The 21,666-nt window shown below is 32.3% G+C and overlaps 1 protein-coding gene across 1 annotated transcript; it reads right to left on the reverse strand.

Moving 5' to 3' along the window:
- Positions 1-691: 691 nt before the first annotated feature.
- Positions 692-19,991, reverse strand: LOC125071666 (alpha-tocopherol transfer protein-like). The gene is made up of 8 exons (XM_047681984.1): positions 19,906-19,991; positions 11,387-11,546; positions 9,795-9,954; positions 7,857-7,915; positions 6,166-6,362; positions 4,867-4,977; positions 2,192-2,294; positions 692-1,645 (listed from the first exon to the last, which is right to left on the reverse strand). The coding sequence occupies exons 2-8, from the start codon at positions 11,535-11,537 to the stop codon at positions 1,494-1,496; spliced, it is 933 nt and encodes a 310-aa protein (XP_047537940.1). The 5' UTR covers positions 11,538-11,546; positions 19,906-19,991; the 3' UTR covers positions 692-1,493.
- Positions 19,992-21,666: the final 1,675 nt, after the last annotated feature.

Below are 21,666 nucleotides of genomic sequence, written 5' to 3' on the forward strand. Positions count from 1 at the left end.
CCCGCTGAGTTTCTTTCGCCGGTTCTTCTCAGGTCCGACGTGCTAAATTCCGAACCGGTGGTAGATTTTTGACTATCAATAAGCAAGTGTAAACACTTCTATATTAAATAAAGATTTTTGACTTTGACTTTGACTTTGACTATCCATTTCCATTTGACCGAGTGACTTTTTAATTAATAAAAAACTACGTCCTATTGTTAAATGTACAGGTTTACATTTTCGCGATGTATATTATAAACTAGAGACCCACCCCGGCTTCGCACGGGTGCAATGCTAATATTAAATGTACTAAAGAATGTCTTACAACGTTCACTACATCCTGTAAAGGGCCATATTGATCTATATTAAATGCACATTTTTTAAGGCACTTAATTGGATAAGGATTAATGCTGTATTGCTTAAAATCGCTTTGAAAATAAGTAATTATTTCTGGTAAAAAAGTAAAGGATAAAAAAATGGTTTATCCCTAAGAGTCACATATACATATAAATAAATTAATATGTTTTCGAATAAAAAAAACTCCTTAAAAGCACTATAAAATCACATTTTTACCCTTAATTATATTATATTTGAGGCCGGTGTTATGTGGCGTATTGCAAGAAAGAAAAAAAACTAATAAATATTTAAAAAAAAACAACTAAAAAATGATTTATCACTATATTTAATATTATGATTTGGTATTTAATACATAATAATAAATGTAATTGTGCCAATCCTTTATAAAGTATTAAGATAGATTCACATTGAACTTAGTGTCATGTTTATTTCGTTCTGACGTTGACAGCAACTGTGTACAATTAGAACGCCTTACAGAAAATTGTAGACGAATATTATATAAAATACATAGATGTATTACGTCTCGACATAAGTTTATTATGAAACTGTCATTACTTATTCATATAAAAACCCATAAATTAAAAAAAAATCTACTAATCATTAACCATTTAAAACATATTTTATCATCGACTAATACAGAATAATTAATATGGTTTTGGAACATTTTATTATTTAGCTTGTTCTTATGGGCACTTACAAACAAGTAAGTATTTTATAACCATTAGTATAACGGGTATCTGTCATTTATCTATTTTCTTCCCTGGTAATAAAAACAAAATAAACGAACAAGACGTCATGATGTTTTTTTACCCATATTCTTCCTTTTAAAGGGTAAAGAACTTACACCATACATCCTTGTCTTCTGTATTTTATAACAGTTGACTTTAATTATTATTTTATTTTTTATAAAGAGAATAAAAAACTAAAAATAAAAAAAAAAATATACAAAACTTAAAGCAAATTAAAATTAACCGTCCATACAAAATTATCGTGAGAAAATGATAAATATATTACTATGTTACGGGCGCCAATTCCCCCTTAATAATGTATGTTTATTTACGATCCTACTTATGCATTGTTAACAAGCGTTTAAGAAGAAAAAATAGTTATACCTTCACCCTCAAAACATTTGTTGGTGAAGTAATTAGTATTTAAAATTAATCAATGGATAGCTGTCTAAATGATCCATCAATGCCAAATAGCTCATCGTAATTGGTTGGTTTCCCAGGTCTGAGGGCTTCATTGGCTTTTATCGATTCTTGTTTTTTGAACCATTCTGTGTAGTCCTCAAGTTTCTTCATCCACGCATCTGAAAGATTTAAGAATATATTTAGATAAGGTCCAAAAGTCGTCAATATAATATAAAAAAAGCTATAATAATATTATAAAAACTATATTCTCCTTAAAATAAAATAACCATAATGCTCCTTTTGCATTTACCCAGCTATTGGAAATTAAGGTCTGTGATTAGTATGTTAGTATCCTCGTAGCAGAGTCCTAATGTACAACATAATCTAAGACAAAAAATGTTTGTATGAATGTTCTCTATGCTTTGGTTCAGGGGCTACATAAAAGGTCCCAGATTCAAAACCCAGGTCAGGCCGATAAGTTTTAGAGATTGTCCATCAAAAAATTCTCAGTAACAGTCTGGAAAGCACGTATAGCCGTTGGACCTGCGCCTGAACTCTTTCCGGTCGTATTGGTCAGATTTGCGGTCCCATCGGATAATGAGAGTGAGAAAATAGAGAGTGCACCTTTATTTGCGTATACTATTGTATACAAATGTGTCCCGCGTAGTTGGCTGGTCTCCCTTGAGGTTGGTTAACTCGTAAATAATAAAATGAATTGTAATTACCGTTTACTTCATCAAGGGAACATCCGTTGCCACCATATTGTTCCGGAAGCATGTCCTTGGGTACGTGTTCATGCAGCGTACTTATGTCGGAGTGGACGAAAATCTTAACCAAATAAAAGATTGAAGTTAGAAATAAAGTTCAGAGTCCATCTTATAAAATGGAGTCTACATACAAAAGCCGTTGATACAGGTCGACCCAACTAGTCACTGGTTGGAAAACTTTGTCAGTGGCGCGAAATATGCAACTTATTTAGGCAGTTAATGGTTGCAGTGATTAGAACGCGTGCATCTTAACCGATGATTTCGGGTTCAAACCCAGGCAGGCACCACTGAATTTTCATGTGCTTAATTTGTGTTTATAATTCATCTCGTGCTCGGCGGTAAAGAAAAACATCGTGAGGAAACCTGCATGTATCTAATTTCAACGAAATTCTGCCACATGTGTGTTCTACCAACCCGCTTTGGAGCAGCTTGGTGGAATATGCTCCAAACCTTCTCCTCAAAGGGAGAGGAGGCCTTAGCCCAGCAGTGAAAAATTTACAGGCTGCTAATGTAATGGTTGCTTAACTAGAGTGTCATTGGGCAACAGATTGCGTAACCGTGTATGTACATTGAAAATAGAGCAAACAATTAATATATTACCGCTAAACATTATATACACAGGATGTTAGGATTGGTTCTGGTTTGAAGGGTGAATGAGCAAGTGTAACTTCAGGCACAAGGGACATAATACTTTCAAGGTTGATGGCACATTGGCGATGGCTACATACGCATAAATTAATAATACAAGAATTTCTTTACGAACTTTACGAAGTAACGGATTACATATACAATACAAGAAAAAAGAATGAACTTGTAACATACTTTCCGTAATAAATTAATAAATAAATCTTATTATTCAGGGCTTCATCACACTAATTATTGTGAAAAACAGCATTATAAATCTTTTTATTTGAAAAGAGCAACTATGCGCTTTTTGCCGTTCTTTTCGCTGGAGGCTGCTTTCCGAAACAGTGGTAGTGTAAATATTGAAGATTCAAAAGGCTTCATTGTGAAGTTTACTTGAATAAAATGGATTTGATTTGATATAAGGAATGGTTAATATTTCTTACAACACCAATATTTCTGAGCGGTGGTGACCTCTTATCGTGAAGTGGCCCATTTGACAGTGCGGCTGCCGGCTACCAATATTATAAAATTGCCTTGTACTTATTACACGCGTGACAAGTTAAATTTCTTCGGAATTAAACGTATTCATAACGCGTTAAAAGAAGTATAACTTCAGAAATACTATTTTGTTGCCAGTTTTGTTTGGTCCGCAGCAATTATCTGTGTTGCATGATTCTGGTGTAAATTTTAATTATAAATAAAAAACAAATCATTGCAATGCATAGCTAGCATGAGCTAGCTTAAGATATTATTTAGACATAGCAATTGTAGTGGAGCAAAGGCTGCTATGTGGTACATGCTAATATTTATGATATCCTAGTCATAACAACAGTGTTTACTACGACTGCAGGCAAAGTGTACGCGTATTTTCATTCAAACATATCGTTTGCAGGGAGATATGGAATGGGTTGAGGAGGAAACGGGAGGAAATGACCGATTTGCGGACCCCACACTCGCGAGCTTTTTGTGAATTATGATCGCCTGGTACCATTTGTTTTGATAGCTGTATGCGGTGTATTGATTGGTTCAATGTTCAAGTAAACGATCTCTCTCGCTTTTAACGCTTTTTTCTATTCGTTGTTTTTATTTAAAACTTTATCTAGTGTAGGCAAACATTAAGTATGTATTAATTTTTATGTTATTCATTGTAAAAACTTACTAATATGATTTATGACTATAAACATAAACCATAATAATTACAAATAATAAAATATTTATTTAGGTTATAATTTTATAAGTAATGAATATTGAAAAATCTACGAGTATTTTTGTAACGTTTCGTTATCATTGGTTGGAATATCCTATAACCATTAGTAGATTTTTATTATGTAAAATTATTTCTTAAGTGAATCTCGATTTCTATTTTCCAGAGACGATAAAGCGCTAGGACACTGCTTTGCAATGGATGTGCGGATGTGATTCACCATAATTCTACGAGTTTATTATTGGGATTGTATTGCTTAGTACACTTTTATATTTTAGTAAGATTTGTTTGTAAATATTATTAAAATAAAGCATTAGTTCTTAGGCTATTTCATAATAATATGTGTTTTCTCACCCATCAGTATTTATATTATTACAATTAAAACGGAAGAATGATTTCGCTAGCATCTCTAAAGGTTTATAACAAACGTAGTGTTAAAAATTTTATCGGTAAGAATGTTTAAACTATGAAGTAAGCGATATCGAGTGTTTATGTATCCCTGGTATCGCATGTTTTGGTTTTCGTTCAATCGACGCTTGCTGCTCACAGACTTCATTCGTTTTATGATTGCCTGGTACTGTATGTTTTGACTTTAGAGGGGTGGTCGGGATCGAAATCAATACGAAACTTTTTTTAATTGTTGTTTATGAAAAATACATTATTATCTGAAGTAATTTTACTATAAATGTGAAAATTTGATTATTGTTTTTTACTAATCTCGCAAGCCTTTGGAATAAAGATAACCTTAACCCAACATAGATACCTAACGGCCCTCTTATAGTAATTAAGGATCAAAACTTACCCTGTTCTTGATTTTATCCTTCAGGAATGGCTTGATGAAGTTTATTAATGCTTCGATAACCGGCGATGTATTCAAAACATGGACCTGTTTTAGCTTAATAGGATACGCTTCCTGAAAATACAACATATAATTGATAAGTTCTATGAAATCGCAGGGAAAATTCTACGAAATCGCCGTCGAAATTAAAGTTTTCGCGCCGTCGGAAATCAATACGTAATATAATAACAAACGAATAATAACTATGATGAAACTCAGTAACCAATAAAGCGGAATTAATAATATTTCGAGTCGTGTTTCAAAAAAAAAGATATTTTGTTACTTGAAAGACAATTCCCAGTAACTATAGTCTTAACGATTGGGTTAAAATTTAGTTCGGTTTTTGTTGGCGTGAAGGGTTTTGTCTATCGAACGCTGATGGCATTCATTCACTAGTCTATTTATATAAATATTAAACCTTAGTTCCCTTGGTTATGCCATAACTTGAGAATGTCCAAAATATCGGTAATATACCGACTGCATTTATATATTTTTTAAAAGTATTATAATACTTTATAGAAGGTTCCTAAGGAAAGAGATAATACATATAACATGTACAGAAAATTTTAAATTTTTAGAAAGCTATGCTTTGTTAGCAGTTCACACAGTTTTATTTTTTTATTATTTATTCTAGTTGTACAAGATAGCTTGATCTTTTTGATAGATGTAAATTTTTCTGATCGACATAACTTTGCAATGACGAACATATTATTTTCTTTATTTAATGCTTTTAAAAGTGGTAAAAAATAAAAATATTTAAAAAAGTCATATAATACAAAAGATATTAAAGATTCAAGCGTTATCCGAAAATATTAAAACTTTTTATATTATATATTATTGCTTCAAAGTAAAATTTACATAGAAACACTGAAAATAATTGACGCTTGTACAACGTTGTATCGTGCATCGATCGGACGGTAGGGACGCGAATAACACAGACAGTAGCTACTACAAATATCGATTACAAAAATCCTTATTAAAGATCATTGTTAAGTTATTTTTACGAACGGGGGTCCATTTAGTTGGGATCTCTTTAGCTGGTATAACTCTTTTTAGAAAGATAAGCAAAAAAAAATTTGTATTTTCTGTTTCTCATCACTAGCCCGTCTGTCAAAAATATCAAGCTAACTTGAACAGTATTGAATATTCATAGCTAAGACGGGAGAATGTATGTCGGACCAGCTATTTATCCCTTTCAGTAGAATATTAAAGTATTATTTTTATGGCAATGTTATATTCAAAATATGTTTGTATTCAACTAACCTGTACGCAAATTAAGAACTTCTTGATGGAAGATGGTGATATTTTCGCTAAATGACTCGGCGTTACCACTGAAGCGTCCAGTATGTAAATATCACCCCCCACTCCCTCCAGCTCTTCTATAAGTCTGACGTCACCAATCATTAGTGCGATTTTGAATATGTTGTTTAATAGCTCGGGATCGATGTTTTTGTCAAGACCTGAAATTATATAGGAGAGGATAGTTGACGTAACTTTATTTTTTAATTACTTAACAATAAATAAATGGAAATTATGGACAAGGCCTAAGGCCTTGTCTCCCTTTGAGGAGAAGTTACTAACATATTCCACCACGCTACTCCAATGCGGGTTGGTGGATTCTCATGTGACAGAATTTTGTTGGAACTGAGACACATGCAGGTTTCCTTACGATGTTTTCCTTTACCGCCGAATATTACATGAAAATTCAGTAGTGTTTGCCTGGGCTTGAACCCGCAATCATCGGTTGAGATGTACGCGTTGTAATCACTGGACCATCTCGGCTCGCGTGTTGGATGTAGATGGAAAATAAGAGAGTAAAGTGTCTCACTCAAAATCATCATAATTCATAAATCATAATTCGTGAATACTACCTCTAAATTATAAAACGTAAAGTATCCTTCGAATTTCAAAACTCTAATTTTATTAATATTTTTAGGCTGTGGGTAAATTTGTTGGCTTAGATATCTATATACAACAATTAGTTTGGACGGTGCTTTTATAGAAATACTCGTGTAAAATTACTTAAACATAAAGGTAACGAATTATGACGATTAAGTAATGAGATTATAATAATCTAAAATTATAATACATATCTTTATTGTGCAATTCAGCCTCGGTTATTGTACACTAACTGTGGTTTTCCCACGTAGAACATAGAATTGGTGTTTAGTATATCAAGAAAATTTGCCATCGAACTGACGCAATATAATTTGCCGAGAGCATGAATAATCAGTGGTATTTAATGTGGATATGTGCAAAAAATAGCGTTTTGGACGTCGACGAAGCTCTTATGGGACTGGAAGTAAATTTATAGTAGATATAAATTGAATGTTTGTTTATTATCAAGAACTATAGGAGCTGTATGATGTAGCTGAGTTATTGGCAATTTGTATGTGTGCCGTATATGCACATAGGTATTAAAGTAAACAATTGATAAAGCTCACATATTCTATGACTAATATGTTTCACATCTGTGTATCTCTTACTCTTTGATATCATGTATAAAAGTCGAAACATTGCATATGTAAAACAGTGCGTCACAGTCCGTATAATTGTACCGTCTCGTTAATAAATCGTGAACCAGTTAGTGACTTTTATTATCCTCAACATCAGCCCAGCAATATATGTAATACGTAAATTAACGTTACTTTACCAAAGCACGTCTGTCTAAGAAGCTTCGTTCAACAATGTTCAATGATATAAAATTATCTGATATAATTTACGCAAAAAGTACAACAACAAGGGGCTTACTCTTAAGTAACAGTAGGTACTTTTGACGTTTCATAATGATCATAAATTCTTTACACATCTCATCTTGCACTTAAAGCGCAAACAAATTATTGTGCAAGGAAAAAAACTTGAAACTCATTGTAGATGATGAAAAAAATCGGCGTATCACTGGAATCTATGCTTGAGTAAATATTTTTTTATTAAAATGTATATAGTATATTTACCACGACATATTGTGACTCGTCGCCCATCTGGTGTCAATCCTGGTAGTGGAGCTCCTTGTCTGAAATTGCACAAATGATAACAATTACTTTTTTATTTAGACATACCTACATACAAACAGCTGAAGTTCAATGCTAATTAAAAAATAAAAGTCATCATCATTCTCCTGTCCTTATCCCAATTTTACTTGGGGTCGGCGCAGCATGTCTTCCTCTTCCATACTCTGTCGGACGTCATATCATAAGTAACATTCTTTCTAACCATATCGTCCTTCACACAATCCATCCATCGTTTCTCTAGTCGTCCCCTACCTCTATATCCATCCACATCCATGCTCAAGACATTCCTCACAACAAGGTCATTCCTCAATTAAAAAATAAAAGTAAGTTTAACAAAAATTTCTAATTTTTGTAATGATATTCTTTTACGCGGCTTTCTATTGTGAACTTACGGTTTTGTATAACGTTATTTGTTTTTTTTTTGCACGCGGGATTTTTAATTACAATTTAATTTATTGTCATTTATAAGTTTATTACATTTTGTCTGGTTTCTACTACTATTTTTATTCATAAAGGCCGTTGTAAGTTTAAATTTTTGCCCATAAACACTGACAATACAAGAACTATAAAGCACTCCTCGCAATGATGAAGAAGAAAAAAGACACATTTGTGCCTGTACACTCACTAAACTTTTAATTTGGAAAACATAAGTACCAACAATTCTTGATTGACGGTAGATTTACTTATGAGTGTCACCGTGGCAGTTGTGCTGTCAGTCACACAATCAGATCTCCAAAAATACTTTGTCTATATCATTTGGAGTATATTTTTTTAATATTTATTTTTCCTTAATTGCATCCCTAAATATAATCTGTACTAATATTATAACGTGAAAGTAACATCTTCACTTTTAAACCGCTGAACTGATTTACATTGAATTTAAAGTGGACGTAGTTTGAGTCTCAGTTTGAGTATATTTTATTTACCCCTCGAGTGGGTAAAATATGGGTGACGCGCGGGTAAATCCGTAGGTTCCGCTAGTAATACAGAAAAATACTAAATTATACGTGTAAACAGACGGATTTACCCCAAAAAAAGAATTTCATACGGTTTTTTGTATTGATATGTGATCTTTCTTAATCTGCATCTAGTCTAGGTCAGCCTTGACATTTGCACGAAATTTTACAACAAATGTTAGGATAAAACACATTTTCATAATGTTTACTCGACAATTTAAAAATGGAATGGCTGTTTAAATTTATTATTTGTCAAAGCGGTCGTTTACACGTTTTACGCAATCGTAATAGTGCGTTTGTCGTGCCAGTGTCTCGGTGAAGGCGGTCACGTACCATCAACCGTGCCTATCTAACGGCCGACTACTGAAACGTCACTCAAAAAATCATTCAGTCGGCAGCTTCTAAATTTAAATGGAATTCTCGAACGCTAATGGTTATTTATTTGGATTCACTAAGGGTAATTTTGTGCATCGTCTTACTTAATTTAGAACTATATGGTAGCTTATCAAAGATACAGATCAGATACTAATAATCAATTATGTGGCCAGACGTATTAAACATTAGGCAGACAAATATAGATCCAGTGCCGAATAAAAAAAAACGTCACTGTACATCTTTTCATTGAAATTGATAAATGATAAGAACTAAAATGGCCGAAATTTACACCATCGTAAGATAACATGATTTAAGTTAATGACAATTAGAAACGCAAATTCTGCTTCACTTAAGAGAAAGTTTGAGATTTATACCATCGCGATGTTCTAATGAAGGTTGGTGGAGTTTCCGGCATATTAGAACATTGTGATAAAATTGGAAAATGTCCATGGGCAGAGGTAACTTACAACCAAGCCTTGTCCTAAAAAAAATGGCCGTTTGGAATCTTAACTCTTATCTAAGGATATCTTATGCTAATATATATGCATACGCTTTTCTTGTTATATCAGCTAGTTCTGGTCTGTTGATGTCTCGGTTCGTGAAGAATTCTGGACAAGCAGCTCTCATCGTGAAGTACATGTCGAGTTTCCTCTTACATTTCTCCAAAGAGAAGCTGCAGCCTCGGAGAAAGGTCATCATACGACCTTCATCTATAAGAAAATTAACGATTAAAACTTCCTGTATGTATTTCTATCTCGTTTTGGCAAGTGGAAGCGTATATTTTTATTTCAAAAAAATATTTATGTGAAATATGTATATATACATTCATTACTATTGTAAATTATTCATAATAATCCATGCCGTATTTATAACAATGGGTAATTAAGTTATTTAATTGCATTTTAATCATGATTTAGTTGTTTTCAATTACGTATAATTTTTAATATATTTATGGTATAGACTTGGATGTATCGCAAGTGTGTGTGCTCAAAACCGATGCATTATCTATTGGCTCTCTCTTATATCCTAATGGAACTGAAACCAGACTTGGTTGAATCACAGGTATAAAGTAGGAAGCTGGAGGCGTAGCCATAGAAACAGATCACGCTGAGGTACGAAGAAGGCGCAAGAATGTGGCATTCCAAATATTCTTGTCAGAAAAATCTTAAGACTTTTTCCTGAAGCGAAATGAATTTTGTACATCTGCAAGATCTGATCAGTCCTTTAAGCCTAGACCAACAAACTAGTTATATTTATGATAATAGGTATTATATTAATTATATTCAAGTTAGCATTTTATCATAGATTCTTTATAACACTTTCTAAATGAAAATAATCGACAGACTCGCCTTTAACTATGAGCTAAACCCAGGAAATAAAGCCAGATTTGCTTGATAAAATTTAAATTAACTCAATCGAGTTCAGTTTATTATGAAACGCCTGTGTGTGTGTATTTTAGCATTGGTAAGTAATATTATTTATATGAATTTGTCACAATTATTTGATTTATTTTTAAGCCGCATTAAGTCTGAACTCTTTCCGATGGTGTTGGATTTGCCGTCCCATCGGTACCCCCATCCCATCCCATAGGAATTCAACACAAGATTATATTAAAGATAAAAACGTGTATTTCTAGGCAGGATATATAACAATTTCACTGTACTTTACCGGTATACTCTTTGACTAAAATGGTGAAAAAGAAAAACTGCTGAGTTTCTTGCCGGTTCTTCTCGGTAGAATCTACTTTCAGAACCGGTGGTAGTTTAACATTTAATTCAACACTCTAACATGACGATTTAAAAGTGCTTTTATGAGCCTACTTAAATAAAGAATATTTTGATTTCGCCCTAAAATATATCCTGCGTGGTTTGCTAGACTCTCTCCGCCGTGGCCAAAATCAGTTACCTATCAACATTACGTATTATTACTGTTTGGCGATAGAAGAAATAACACAAGGATAAGATAATTTTTATTCTGAAAATTATGTACACATATATGATTCAAATATTTATAAAAAAAATATATAATAAAACTATATACATAGATTATGAATTTGACTTATCCAGGCGGTCTTTAACAAGCCTTATACTGGTCTATATTTTACAAATATGTAATCGTATAAGTCCATTGATATTTACTCACCCCACTCGTCAGGCAAGTGTGGCTGCTTACGAAGCCAATCCTTAATGGCAGTGAGATCTCGATCTCTCGTGTTGACATCTTCATTTAATTCAACGCGAATTTTCTTCCACATCTCCCCTGTTGGCTGAACTAATGTTGCGACAGACGCCATGATGATCAACTAAAAAGAATTAACGTCTTGATTATGTATATATATAATTATATTGATAAATTTATATTAAATTGTAATGTTATTATCTATAGTTATTATATTAATGCGAAAGTAAATCTGTCTGTCTGTTAGTCTTTCACGGCCAAACTAAGCCGCATTTGATGAAATCCGAATGGAACAAACTAGATTTTTTATGCCTTTTTTTATGCCTAACATTTAACGACCGATCTCTTAAACGCAAGTGAATGCGCGAGCGACGACTAGTAGTTAATAACTCAATAACTATTTAGAGAGGAAAGTAATAAAAATAGATATTTGTATTATTTCTAAGCATAAACTTTTATTTTATAATTTAATTTTTAATTCTATTCAAATTTATTATGTCAACAACTATATAAATAAATTAAAATAAGCCAATGGTACAGTGGGTAGAACACGCGGTTCTCATGCGAGCAGCGTGTTCTTGGAAATAGCTCAAAGCAATGTTTTTATTTATTTATTTATTTATTTATTTAAGATTCACCAGTGGTAAATACATCAACACGTACAAAGGTATACAATTTTAATACAACTTAAAACTAAATGCATTACCTATTAAGGTGAATACCACTTGCAAAGATAAAGTTGGAGATGACAAACTTACAAATAATTAATTGTTAGTAAATTAAGGTTAAAAATGACAAAGTTTTTACCGTATACGTACACATACATAGTCTTATTAGCAAAACTGAATCGATACTTGGAGAGATACCTCACTTTTATTTTTGTTTAAAAATATCTCAGTCGACGTGACGTGACGTCTGTGTAGTTGATATTTTCCTTTTTAACCGATTTCAAAGTAAGTAAGGGGGAACTCTATTCGTCCAGTATGTATGTTTTTTTTTTTATGTCAAAAACTACTGATCCTATTTACGGCTTGGCGGCGTGATATTAATTCGATCCATTATCGAAATATAATTAATTATAATTATTGAAAAATGAAACAAAAAAATATGTGTCTATAATTTCAGTAACTTCCTTCCAACTGTTAAATTACTTAACTCACTAAAAAAAAACTTGAATAAACTTGTAATAATAAAAGGTACCTTATTACATTCAACTAGTAAAAGGTTTCTTAAGCGGAAGATATTTGCAATCGGCGCAAGCGCAACGCTGTCGCAACGTAACAGACGACATTCCGTTATTTGGTTCACTAAACCTTTTTTAGAACTTCGAATAGAATTCAGTTTTCTATTAGATAGAGTTTCTCGCGTATTAAATGTCTATCGGCCTTAATCATAAAATCTGTATAGTGGGTGTTTAATTAATACATTTTTATCTTTCTTGATTTGACATTCTAAAGAAGGAGACAGCATTATTTTTAGATCCTTTTTACATAGTTCATCCTATACTCTATTCCAATCATAAGAAGAAAAAAACCAAATGAACAAAATTTGACAGCAAATTGACGCGATATCATTGGTCAAGAACTTGATTGATTTATGATATTCACTATGGATTTGAAATGGCGTTTTGAACATCGACGAAACTGTTATCGGAATTTTGGAAGTAAAAATAAAGTGGAAATAAGTAGATAAGTATAATAGTTTTGTTTTATAAATAAAGATATATTAATCATTAACTCTTAGTAGTCAACATAGCTGAGCTATTAGCAAATCTCATGAAATACGTAAATCTAAGGTTTGTTTATCTTTTTTCCTACTTGCATTGGAATAGGCTATAGACGGTATGCCGCTCCATGTTAAATTGTCAACGTGCATTAGTATGGGTGACGTTTCTGAGATGTATTAGTGTGCGTGAGATTACTTATGTAATATTTAAGGCAAAATGAATACAAATTAGATTCCATTCGTTAATAAACGACGATAATTTAAATTAAAGGCACGATTTCATGAGTAAACTTCTATCACCTCCCTAAAAATTTAAGTAAAGTCGTTTAAGACGGCAACTATGTATTCTTTTGATTTTTAATTTTAATTTACGTATTCTTTGGAGAACTAAAAAAGATTGCTGTACAATAAGATATTATTATATTTAACTAATAATACTTGAAATCAAATACATCTAAAATATAAAATTTAATAATTAGTCATTGTGAGGAAGATTTACGTACCTATATGTTATTTATAGAAAATGTTTTTGTTCCATAAAATTCAAAATATTATAATTCTGCAGAAACATTACCATTCCATTACCATAAATGACAATTCATAATCTCGGTACAAACAATGGTTACGTAAACTTAACCTTCGTCAGACTATGGTTTCAAAACTTTCGTCCTAAGAAGCATTTTGTGAGGTTGCGTTGAACGGCTCATCCGTCGTTATGATAACGTTCCGTTGTCGTGCGCGGACATTTTTAACATTATACTCTTACAAAAAAAACCTAAAATATATCTATTTTTCTTTAAGGGGTCGATTAGGTGTGATTTTAATTCAGGGGGGCTCTAATAAATGTATCCTACTAATATTATAAATGCAAAAGTATTTATGAATGTTTGTTAATCTTTCAAGCAAAAACTACTAAATTGATTTTAATTAAACTTAGCAGTTATATAGCTTATAAATTAGAATAACACATATGCTATGATTTTCAAAGATATTGTGTAAATTGTTCAAAATATAACGATAAGCGTTAAGTAAGCCGGAACATTTTTTGTCACCGGCGAGTACTGTACTAATATTTTTAATTTATTATATCGGTTGGCGAACGAGCAAATGGGCCACCTGATAGTAAGTGGTAACCACCGCCCATAGACAATGGCCCTGTAACAAATATTAACCATTCCTTACATCACAAATGCGCCACCAACCTTGGGAACTAAGATGTTACGTCCCTTGTGCCTGTAGTTACACTGGCTCACTCACTCTTCAAACCGGAAAACAACAATACTGAGTACTGCTGTTGGGTGGTAGAATATCTAATGAGTGGATGGTACCTACCCAGACGGGCTTGCACAAAGCCCAAAATTGATTTATATGTTTGAAGCCGGGTTGATTTATAAGTCTTTGTGTTATAGTTTAGGTTGGAAATTGATAACAAGTTAGTCAGAACATTGTTTAAGTTTAAACATAGGTACCTCAATCAACAAAAGGCATCCAAAGTTTGGCGGTACCTTATTCGGATAAGTTTAATGACTTTTTCATACCATATAAAAACATACACATGCCGACAAGCCTTAAATTAATAGGTATACATATATACTCACAGTAAAAGCGTAAATAGTTTTATCCTTCCAAATGCAATTTGTAATTTAAGTAAATGATAATAAACTTTAATAAAGATATATTTTACCAAAGATTATCTCCTGACTCGTTTTCATTTTTGAGACCATTCTCAAAGGTATGTAGAAGATATTATAGCATAAAAGTATATACAAAAACACAGGTCCACTCCCGGTTTTTGCATATAGAATGAAGAAAGTGAGAGAATTCAGGCAAAAGATAAATGGTTTGCGTACTTTCCGAGGCAGGAGAGTTTCAACACTGCACACTTTCAAACTTCGGGTTAAAGAACTTTAATCTCATTGCAACAATGTAATTTAAATGATAACATATAGCTAGAACAATAATAGAGCAGAGAAGATATTTTAATGATTAATAATGAGGAATCAAGAAGAATATGCTTATAATATATAAACTGTATTTTTTTTTAAATTATTTGAAGGAAAACATCGTGAGGAAATCTTACATGTGTCTAATTTCAATGAAAATCTGGTACATGTCTGGTGGATACATTAGCACCAAACATTCCCCGCAAAGGAGGAGATCTAACCCCAGCAGTGGGATATTAACAAGATGTAACTTTACTTTTACTTAAGTGTATGCTCAAAGGTTTAATTTGCCCAGATTTGTCAGTAGGTAGTTAAAGACGCTACTAAGAATTCCTCGACAAAAGAACTTTAAATACAGGTTTTTTTTGGACCAACACGGGGTTAGAACATTGATTCTACGGATCGATAAGCTAGTCACTAGATCAAAGAGATAGTCGAGGTACCGTTCCTACGAGAGCACTGATAGCTTGAAAGTAAAAAAAAAGTTTTACGTTACGTTTCAATCCATTCGCATTACACAAGTAACGTTGTTCATAATTTATTTAGTTGCTCAACCATGAATAGTCTCTTTTTTATTTCAACCTTATTGTTTTTTCTAGAGTTAATAATGTCGCAAATTGTATTTGGCGTTACGAGGCTCATTACCTTTAATTGAAATCTTTTTTGGTAGCGAAAGTATTTTGGTTACTTGATGATAGGGATTTTTGCAAGCCCGAGGTAAGTAACCACTCATCAGATATTCTATCGCAAAACAACAATACTCAATATTGCCGTTTTCGGTTTGAATGGCGAGTGAACCAGTGTAATTACAGGCACAAGCGACATAATTTTCCAAAAGTTATTATATAGTTCTCATTGAATATGATATGAGGAATAATTGATATTTTTCCAGTAGCAATGTCTGTAAGCTGAGGTAAACATTTACCATCAGGTCTACCAAAACATAAGTATAACACGAATCATTTTCAATTTTATTGACATTATATATTACAATGAGAAGATAGATTAAGATATATTATTTTCTCAAAATTAAGCACATGAAAATTGAAATAATACTAGTTTTTTTAACGGATTTAATCGCGTATATTAATTATTTTATTTTAACATCCCGACGTTTCGAGCACTTTGCAGTGTTCGTGGTCACGGGCAGACTAAGGTGACATTTGTCTGTTCGAATTAAAAAGAAATATTATTTACAACTACCGCCAACGATTTCTTAATTGGTATCTTGAGTAGCGTTCCGGTTGCACGCAGAAGGCACTAACTGTATCTTTAGGTCTTGCAGTCTGTTGGATTTGGGATTTTAAATTTTTAATAAGTGGATCCCAAGTGTTAGAAAGTCTCCAACCATCTTCTCTATTGAAGTTCGGATGTTTTTGAATTTCAATAGCCTCCTCATATATATAAACTCGAATGTGACCACACTCATATATATAAACTCGAATGTGAGTGTGGTTTATCTTACATAGGTCAAACAAAGAGAAGCATCGGTACTAGGGTCAAGGAACATATAGGAGATGTCAAAAATAGGCGTTTGTTTCAGTTTGTATAATTGTTTGTTTTAAAAGGAAAATTAGTACGTTTTTCTAATTTATTTGACCAGAAAAAAAAATAGATGCAATAAAATGACAAATACAACTAAGTATCAATGGAATTTTTATTCCAGAATTTTCTTCCAAGATGTGTTAACAATGTATTTTTCCAGCGACGAGCAAGAGTTGTATAAGCTCAAAATTAAGCACATGAAAATTGAAATAATACTAGTTTTTTTAACGGATTTAATCGCGTATATTAATTATTTTATTTTAACATCCCGACGTTTCGAGCACTTTGCAGTGTTCGTGGTCACGGGCAGACTAAGGTGACATTTGTCTGTTCGAATTAAAAAGAAATATTATTTACAACTACCGCCAACGATTTCTTAATTGGTATCTTGAGTAGCGTTCCGGTTGCACGCAGAAGGCACTAACTGTATATTTAGGTCTTGCAGTCTGTTGGATTTGGGATTTTAAATTTTTAATAAGTGGATCCCAAGTGTTAGAAAGTCTCCAACCATCTTCTCTATTGAAGTTCGGATGTTTTTGAATTTCAATAGCCTCGCGTATCATTCTAGGAATGAATCTGTGTTCTCTAGCGAGGATCTGTGGTTTATCAAATCGAATAAAATGGTTGGGTTTATCCAGAGCATGTTCACAGACTGCAGACTTTGAAGAACGCCTATTTTTGACATCTCCTATATGTTCCTTGACCCTAGTACCGATGCTTCTCTTTGTTTGACCTATGTAAGATAAACCACACTCACATTCGAGTTTATATATATGAGTGTGGTCACATTCGAGTTTATATATATGAGGAGGCTATTGAAATTCAAAAACATCCGAACTTCAATAGAGAAGATGGTTGGAGACTTTCTAACACTTGGGATCCACTTATTAAAAATTTAAAATCCCAAATCCAACAGACTGCAAGACCTAAAGATACAGTTAGTGCCTTCTGCGTGCAACCGGAACGCTACTCAAGATACCAATTAAGAAATCGTTGGCGGTAGTTGTAAATAATATTTCTTTTTAATTCGAACAGACAAATGTCACCTTAGTCTGCCCGTGACCACGAACACTGCAAAGTGCTCGAAACGTCGGGATGTTAAAATAAAATAATTAATATACGCGATTAAATCCGTTAAAAAAACTAGTATTATTTCAATGTGTAATAATCGCGAAAATCTAAGACAACATCACATGAAAATTTTGTCGTGGTTTTAAGTGGTTTAAGCCTGGGTTTTGGACCCTCAATCTCTTTACCTACTGGGCTAGCTCGCCTCTCAGTTTTATCAAAATTGGTACACTATAATTACATTCAAATTTTACGTCACATATCGAAATATTTATTCAATGATTACAAATGAATAGAACAGTTCACGTATCTATAGACATAAGATCATGACTTGAATTTAAATAAGTTTAACCTTGTTGGTCCTGATGTCAAAACCGTGCTTAAAAACAATGCTCAATGAGATATAAAGACGTCATTATTAACATTAATATTAATATTACGTATTAAAATAATAATAATCTTTATTTTATAAAATTCTGATGTATGTATGTCGCTGAACTCCAATTAGCGGTTGGAGAGTTAATAATTTAATCAGTAAGAAGAGAGCTATCCGAACTATTTACAATATTTGCTCTAGGACATCATTACGCGAGATTTTTAAAGAAATAGGTGTATTAACGGCTGCTTCACTATTTATTTTTGATAATATAATGTTTATACAGAAGAATATACAAAAAGATTCCATAAAAGCTGATAAACATACTACTAATTACTTTTTTCCGTTTGCATACGGGACAGAGAACGTTTTTGGGCAATCGTATACCCATATATAATAAGATACCGTAAATTAAAATCAATTAACCATTTCAAAAATTTAAAAGTTTATTAAGAGTAAATTTATAAATAAATCTTATTATTCATTAAAAGAATACTTTTTAGAAAAAAAAAACCGCCTGTATTAAGCCTCGGGTTCAATCACAGGATACTATTTGTGAAAAACAGCATTGTGAATCTGTTTATTTTAAAAATGCAACTATGCTAGTTTCTTGCCGTTTCTTTTCGCTTGAGGCTGTTTTCTGAAACGGTGTAGTGTTTTAATATTGACGATATATCGTGAAGTTTACTTGATCAATATACATTTGATTTGAATAATTTTGTGGGTATTTGAGATAGTTTACATTGGACCTGGTGTCACCCGGTAACCTAGTGGCTCTACGATCGGGAAGGAAAAAAAAACATTCTTATTTTAGTCCTATGATATAGTGCACTATAAAATCTTTTCTTTTTTACATCTGTACCAAGAATAATCTGTACATCTAAGTAGCTATGATGATCGACTTTAGTACTTGAAATTTAGCTTCTAAATAAAGTATATCTCTATATTTTTTTTCCAAAAATGAAGTCGACAATCTGCCTGAGAAAATAAAGGGAAATGTGTGCTCAAGTTTTTCAAATCAATTCAATTCAAAATTGTAATAAGCCTATAGCTCGAATGTCACGAATAAATAAATTACGATATAATATAAACTGCAATACGAAAAGCAGACAGGAGTTTCGACACTTTTACTTGGTAAAAGGACTTTGTGCAAGTCCATCGATACCCTAGACTGTACGCACCGCCTACTTCACTTATTATACGAAATAGACAGCCGCGAAATAGCAATTTTGGTATTGTTGTGTTCCGCGTGCTGTGAAGTGTGAGTGAGCCAGTGTAACAACAGGCACAATGGGTATATCTTAGTTCTTAGCGTTGGTGGCGCATTGGCTCATAAGCAGGAGAGTTTAATATGACATATATTACCAATGTCTATGGGCGGTGGTAATAACTTTATATCTTAATAAACTTCCCTTGGGAAATATTCGGTGTAATTTATTTATTTAACTCTTATAATTAAGCGAACAAATATAAATACAATTTTTTTTTTTAAATAAAATATTGCAATGCCCCAAATTAAGGACTTACTAATATTTCTATTTACCCCTCAAAATTAGACACAGGTAGGTTTACTCACGATGTTTTTCTTGAGCACTGAGCGCGAGATTTAGCTTTGAAACAGCATCTTATCGATAAAATGCTCGCATTTTGACCAATGAGCCATCTTGGCTTCAATATAGGGGGTTAATAGAAATATTGGTTAATCCTCGAACAAGGGTTTGCAAAAGTTGGCAGATTTTTTAAAAGGGAATTATCAATATTAATGATTATTAAAACTCTGATTTTGAATTATCATAATAATTATAGGATAAAATATTTATACTTACTTAGTAATTTAAAATTCACTTAAAACCACGAGATATGAACACGCGACGCGCAATGCACGCTCAGACCGAGTGAGCAGCTAAGTCTAACTGAAGGAACAATTTGACGCTAGAGGCAACTTGCCTGTGATCTTCAGACCTTGAAAAGGTTGCGACATTGATACTTGGATGCATAGCCTATGTAAAACAACAGCTTTATCACAGTTTTTTATAAATCTGCATTCTGGTTTCAATCTGGTTTGTGACATCCAATGCGTTACAACAATATGTCCCATAGATTTTAGTATCTTCTTAATCCGCTTTCATTAAATATATATTATAAAATAGTCGTGCAAAATTGTATTTCATAATCGCTAGCAATTTTTATTATACATCGTTATGTTATAGGATTATATCAACTAAAATCAAATGAAGCGTTTCTTCTTTAAACGTCGTCCGATAGAGTTCCATCGGTGGTAGATTTTTGAAATGTTTCAAGGAGACTTTGTTTTTGAATTTGATTTAGAGTTAGGCTATTATTTTGACTATTGTTTCTAATAATTAATATCATAGATTATTCAAGCTCTCGACTCGATGTCATCCACAAAAATTGACATCGGTCAATTCGATGTTAAATGTTTTTTATTTGGCTTTTGCCCTATTAGAGTTGGAATAAATCAAATCAAACCAAATCAAAATATACTATATTCAAGTAGGCTTTTGCAAGCACTTTTGAAACGTCATTTAACTCAGTAGTTCCTCTTTTTCAACATCTAAAAATACAGTCATGTTACTTGAATACAATTGTATATGCATATAATATATCCTGCCTTGAAGTTAACAAACATTAACTTCACGCTTTTTATCATCAATATAATCTTGTATCGAATAATATGTCTTCTGTACCAATGTATTTTTTACAAATTATTTGAATTTATGAAACGGCAAAGTTAAAAATGTCTGCGGAATTTTATTATAGAAACTATAGATATCGTAACTCAACTTATTTTTAGATACTATGTAACTTTTTATATTTATTTATATATATTCTAAATGAAGGCTGTTTATAAGCAGTAAACGAAAATAACAGAGAGTACTGTAATAGAATTATTGTTTTAATGTTTCTTTTTCCTCAAGCTCAAGTTTGATTATAATTGACTGTAAATTAAATGGTACGTCATTTTCCAGTTTCCGTTGAACAGTATCGGCGGGTTTTTTTTTTAAATTACACAAGATAATTTGAATATTGAATGACAACTAAACAATAGTTAAAAAATAAATTACTAAAGCTAAGTATGGATTCAATATCTTCTAAGTCTTTTTATTTTATTTTATTTTAATGTTTTTTTTATGATGTTTCGTGTCATTTTCGTCTATTGTGACTGATTTTGAGTAATCTTTTTTTAGTAAATTGTTTTAATACGATAACAAATACTTAAATTGAAAAAAATATATATACATAGTAACTTTATGGAACGATTATTTTATACCTAACGGGCACCTTTGACCGTCACACAGCAATTAGTAGTCGTTTTAGTGCTATATATGTATCCTGTAGGAAGCACTGATTAAAAATTGACATACTTAGCTTCCACGATGTATGGGTTTATCATGATAGTTCTGCTCTACTTTCGGAGAAAAAAAACTGTCCAATCTCTATATAGTTTACTAATTCCTGTCCGTGGCTTTGCCCTTGTTTGAGGAGTGGGAAGGGGTGGTTTGGTATCCTATATGCTCTTTCAGACTATAATCTATCTCTATGCCAAATTTTATTTGCCAAATTTA

Source organism: Vanessa atalanta, chromosome 20, assembly GCF_905147765.1.
Source record: "Vanessa atalanta chromosome 20, ilVanAtal1.2, whole genome shotgun sequence".
NCBI lineage: Eukaryota > Metazoa > Arthropoda > Insecta > Lepidoptera > Nymphalidae > Vanessa > Vanessa atalanta.